A 6000-nucleotide genomic window follows, 5' to 3' on the forward strand; every position below is an offset into this window, starting at 1 on the left:
CCTCCAGAAATTTCTATCCTGTCATCTCCTCAATCTCCCTCTGCGGCTCTGCTTCCGCCTGCTTTTCTTCTGTGCCACCAGCTCTCAAGGGGTTTCTCCTTTTGTGGTGTGACCTTCTCTTTTTCGTCACTCTGTTAAGAACACACACACACACACACACACACATACACATACACATATACTGGTGTTAACAGGACTCCTCTGCAGGTGTCTTGTGTGTGTCCTGGCTCTGTGGTAACGGGAGGGGAAACAGAGCCTCAGGCCAATTAGCAGTTATTATTTTGCCCTGATTCCTACCACACACCCCCTCCCTGACTCCCAACACACACACCCACACACACACCATCCCCCGTCCCCACAGGGCCATCCAGTGTTCTCACACAGCCACACTCATTTGCCAAAATCTCAACCAGCAACCAGACTTCATACGAGGCAAACAAGGTGTTGTTGTGTCACTGATAGCGTTTCCTTTTCACCTTGGAGTAATAACACATTTAACACAATTCTACATGTATGATTGCACCAATGCATGCAATTAAGTCTTTCAGTTCTGAGCTAATTTAATTTCAATTTTCACTAGCATTTTCTTTAATTAGGAAGCCTTACACCTGTCTAACCTCCTTTAAAATGGAAGAGTTTCTGGGATTTTAAAAGGTTGATCTTTGGCATCCGTGTCTGGTGTCATCCTGGAGGTCCACAGGACAATCTGCTGTGCTAAAATAATGGGTAAACCTGTAATATCTGGGCTTAAGAAAGACATATGTGACAGCGAATCTCTGCTTGTGTGGATGCAAGTCACTGCAGTAAGTAAATGAGTGAGAGGTTTGATAAGACACATGTAAATGTAGGTCACTGACACAGGAAACTCTTTTTCCTGTGTTATTGTAGCGTTGTTAGTTGTTGAGAATATCCTCCAAGCTGACCTGAACACAGAGCTCGTTTCTGGTCATTTGGCAGCTAAATTACAGTAGTGTAGACATTAAGATGCACTCATTTAACTAAAGAGTGATATATTCCCTCTCACATTATTTTGTTTAAAGGATTTTTAGGTGTGAAGAAGTAAAAGACTTGAGTATTTCACAAGAATAAAGGAAACATTTTAGAAAAATCTGAAAAAGTTAACATAATTTGGTCTAATGGAAGTGTATTTTCTTCATTCTTTATACCTTTAATCATCTTGTGTAGCAGAAATACATATTTATGTTTATGTATATTATTTGTATTTATTTATATTTTTATTTTATATCCATTTTGATCATCTGGAGGTCATGAAATGTGGTGGAAAGCTCCAGATAAAGCTAGTAATTAAGCTCTGGGTTAGGAATTATTAAGACAGAGGAAGGAAAAATGTATGCCAACTCTTTATTCACTAAATTCAGTTCCTCTCCAGCTGTTTAGTTTTCACACAGATAAAAATGGTCGTGATTTACAATACAGGAAGATAATTGGCTGTTTTTAGTCACAGACCTCCAGTGTGGCAACCAGTCTGGGTCTTTAAAATCGTCCTGTGAGGTGTTGCTGCTGTATCAAGTGATTTATCTGACTGTATGTGCTGTGTGTATATTTCTTGTTGTTGTCCTTTTCCAGCCCCCACCCAGTGAAGCCCCTGACCACTGCCATGCTGGCTGAGGAGAAGCGGACTGAGGGCCGGTCAGTGCTGGCCACCGGCCTAGAGAAGCTCAAGTCCACCATCCACCCGGGGAGGAGCAGCCAGCTCAGCGAGCAGGAGACTGACAGGAAGAAGGTGCAGTATACCAGTATACCACTACTGACATAAATTCCCACTTATTGACTTGTTAGGGCACAGTGATAATACTGGTAGGAATAATAATAATTAAATAAACTTAGATATCAATTACTGCCTGCATTAAAACAGACGAGAAATCTAATAATAGTGGCACATTTAAAAAGAATAAAATATCTACTTATCAGCTATTGGCTGTCTAGTTATCATAAAAGATCTTTTTTGTTAAAAGACTCTGCTCTCATAACTTGCAGTTTAATCATGCTTTGGTGTAGAATTAGAGTTTGGTAAATGAAAATACAAATGTTCCCTGCATCATTGGCAACAATTTGAGACAATAGGTATGGCTGTTATTATTGCCACAAGGAGCAAAAGATTAATGAAACAAATTATTGTTTATATTGCAAAAATCCATCCAATTTATATTTAATGTAAAATGAACATTAAAATTCAGTGTCTGGTAGACATTAATTTAAACTGTAATTTTTTTCTCTGTTATTATAGAAAACACAAATCCCTTTGATTAATTGAATTTTAATTTAAAGCTGGAGTGCAGGACTTTTACACATAAATAAATGTCTGTTAGAGTCAAGCCAAACGAGTTCACACAATGCTGATTAAACCTATCAGCACCAGGTAAATCTCTCTGTATTGAGTTTTAAATCTGGTGTCTGTGGCGACATTGCTGAGCCTGATGTGTTTTACATCAACCAGCAATGACTGGAGTATGGTGGAAAAACCCAAGTTGGATCAAGTCGGTTTTGTTTACATTGTGCCGAATCACAATAAAGTTATGTTAAGGCACTTTTCATAAAGAGCAGGTCTAGACTGTGCTCTTTATTTTATTATATTCACAAAAAGAGACCCAACAATTCCCACCGTGAGTGGCGACACTGGAGAGGAAAAACCTCAGCAGAACCGGACTCGGGGTGGCCAGCCATCTGCCTCGACTGATTGGGTTGAGAAAAGTTTCTGATGCTCCAAATAAAAAGGAAAATATATGTTCAGAGGAAGGATGACAGTCAAAGTAAGCTATCGACGACAAGGACAAACACAGATTGTAATTACTCTCATTGCCAGAAGGGGGAGACAAAGGTTCTGCACTGCAGGTTTGATTTAACTTAATTTAACAAAACATTGAAATATCTAAATCTGAATCCAGTTCATGGAAAACTCGAGTATTTGAGTAAACCTTCTGATGCACTGAAATCTTTTTAAAAATATTTCTGGTTTGTTTAGAATAAACTGAAGAATAATGTAGTTAGCATAAGTAGCGACTACAGCTATAGCTAAACAAACAAATAGCTCCACCTACAGAAAACACACTGTTTTGTTACAATTTGTTACAGCTTTCTTTCTTTCTTCCTTCCACCTTTCCATCTGTGTCTCTCTCTGCTTTCAGTCTCTGACGGAAGGAGCAGGCTCCTACTACCACCTGACTCACAGCGAACTGGTCGCCCTGCTGGTGCAGCGGGAGGCGGAGCTGGAGAGGCAGAAGGAGGAGTTTGAGCGTCAAAGAGTTTTACTGGCCAAGCGGGAGGTGGAGCTGAGGAAGCTGAAGCCGCAGGTCAGAGATCTGGAGGACTACATTGACACGCTGCTGGTGCGCATCATGGAGCAGAAGCCCACTCTCCTGCAAGTGCGCTCCAAGTTCAAGTGACGAATGGGGGTCGGGGAGGGGTTTGCAGTTCAGTCCTCATCCGTTCACCCTAACCTCCACAACAGCTCCTTAGTCTTTTCACTGCTATGCTGTCCTTTTTGATACAAATATTTAGGCACTGAGAGATGTCGAGGCGATGTTTTCCAGTCGGCATGCTTTACTGAAACACAGTTCTCGTCAGGAAGGTTTAGTTCTGAATGTAGCGGGTCCTCAGGTTGTTTTCAGGTTCACACAGCTGGTTGGTTTTAAGCTCACGGAGGAGTGAGCCCAGTGGGTTTAAAACCCAGATGTTTCCATTTTAAGGGTCCTGATTGTAGAAACACTGATTCCTCCTTTTCACCTCACATATCACTTCTATCACCTTATCACAAAAGAGAGAAATTGTAGGGTTTCAATCCATAACGATGTTAATCCAATGAACCCCTCACTCAGTATTTCAGAAATATACGCCTCTTCTAAAGTCCCGCAGTTCTGTGGGGAAAGGAGAGCTAACAGCTTGAAGGGCCACTCTGCTGGTTATGCATGTTTTAGCCCATTAACTACAGATTGTTACATCAATGCCGGCCTTTACCACAGCACGCCATCAGTTTTTAGATTGATTTCCTTCCTGCGAGGCAGCCATTGGTTTCAGTGTATTTCAGTGTAGCATGAAAATCAAGTTGCAGAGACTTGAAGACTGTTTGTCAGCTTTGTTGTTTTTGTCTTAGCAATGCAGTTTAGAGCAGAGGCTGTTTGATCCCTCAGTTATTTTTCGATGAATGGATCAATCATTTGCTTTACAGAACAACAGAAATTAGTGATAAACGTCACAATGTCTCAGAATGCAAGGTGACATCTTAAGATTCCCTGTTTTGTCCCGGAGATACTCCTCCAAATACTTTTTAATGCACTAAGTTTCAAGTTTATGCACTTGCTTAACTGAGATGAACTCAAACCAGTGGCTGCACCAGGAAGGAAGGAAATGTAATTTAGTCTGTCAAACAGCTAAAATCGACTCATCAGGTCTAAATTGTCTGCCTGTGAAGTACACACAGTAAAACATGCAGAACCATCCGTATGTTTCTTAACACTGTATTTCTGTGATGATTTACACCTCTGTGATTGGCCTCACTTCTTCCAGATGTTGTATTATGTTGTTTTGGATTGACTCTCTACAAATGTTCCCTGATAAATATCGAGTGCTCTGACTAGTTTTTGAAACTACAAACCAAAACGAAGCGGTGTGAGAGTTCAGCCTCGTCACGTGCACATTAACTGGGAACTGATTGTAGCTTACGAATGTTCAAAAGTGTTCTTAGCCAGCAAGTGAATGGTTTTATTTTCTATGCACGAAAAGTGCTGTTTATCTTTTGCTTGTTCCTTCCTCCTGCGTTTTTTCTACCCTCTTCTTTTTCTTCTTTTCCTCTGTTCTATGGGCATGTCTTGAAATTTACCCATAATGCTCAGCCACATAAGCTAACCAATTGTTGTATGGGGTCACAGTGTTATCAGGCGAAGACAGTATCACTCAGTATCCAAACAGTATCAAGATCAGCCGTCACAGCTTCTCTGATCTCATGCTTCTGCCTTCCCATGTGTGCGTTATCGACACAACTCCACTGCGATGAGAAGATGCCTGCGACATGCTGGTACTTGACTCCCACTCCCTTCGGTGTACGTGTGTCACATCCGCTTCTGCTCGAGCACGCATAGCGCTTCTGCTTTCAGGTGTTATAAAAGGGATATATACCGCATTTTACAGCATATATGCCGTATTGAAATGCCAAATGCTGCCTTATTTTTGTTTTGTTTTGACGTTCATTAGAAATCTAGCACTTCATTTTACTTGTCGGGGCTCGGGGCAGGTTTTGAAAAAGAAAAGCCATCTGTTCACTGAAAGCTTTTTGGGTCTTTTTTTAACGTCTTCTGATGCTTTGTTATGATATTGTTTAGATCACTGCACAAAAATAAATTGTATGCATACAAGTAGAAAATGAGCAGCAACAGTGATTTCCTGTGAAATGCCAAAAAAAGAGAAAAAAAAGCCTTGAAACTTAATCTATGGAGCAGATTGATACACCATAAAGTATTCTGATATGATGCCACTTTTACAGCATTTGTGGATGTTCTTGCACTACTTAATCATCAGAACATAACTTACTGTACCTGTCCGTCTGATATCGTATAGTTAGATCTACTTTACACCGTACTGCACTTTCTAATCGCTCTGTGATTTAAGCACTTGGCCTACTGACACCACAACGATGACTAGCCAGTGAGCTTGAAGCATACAAAAGAAAAAATAAACATCCAAAACCGTCTTGTCATCTCAGTTTTCTGCTGTGCGATCGCAATCTCAAGTACATAGATGACTGTAGAGACATATTACATGTGACTCGGCACTTACAAAGCGCAAGAATAAATGTCCTCTTCCATGTCTTCCATTTTAAAAAGTTTTTTATTTAAGTTTAAACTGATTGTATTTTGTCCTTGATTGTGTAGCCGGTGGAATGTGCTTAAGGTAGTAAGATTGGAAAGTTTACAATTCGTGATGCAATTCTGTTTCACAAATTTTGTATATTTAATAAAGAATATTTTGTGTTTCTTGCTCACTGTA

General features: G+C 40.3%; 1 protein-coding gene across 1 annotated transcript in view; it reads left to right on the forward strand.

Moving 5' to 3' along the window:
- Window positions 1-6000, forward strand: part of rab11fip5a (RAB11 family interacting protein 5a (class I)) — a 29176-nt gene extending 23176 nt beyond the window's left edge. The window contains exons 4-5 of the mRNA XM_018666251.2: window positions 1588-1744; window positions 3147-6000. Coding sequence (XP_018521767.1) covers window positions 1588-1744; window positions 3147-3404 — 415 coding nt within the window. The 3' untranslated portion in view covers window positions 3405-6000. The remainder of the gene's footprint in view (window positions 1-1587; window positions 1745-3146) is intronic.

The sequence above is a fragment of the Lates calcarifer genome, linkage group LG19 (genome assembly GCF_001640805.2).
Source record: "Lates calcarifer isolate ASB-BC8 linkage group LG19, TLL_Latcal_v3, whole genome shotgun sequence".
NCBI lineage: Eukaryota > Metazoa > Chordata > Actinopteri > Centropomidae > Lates > Lates calcarifer.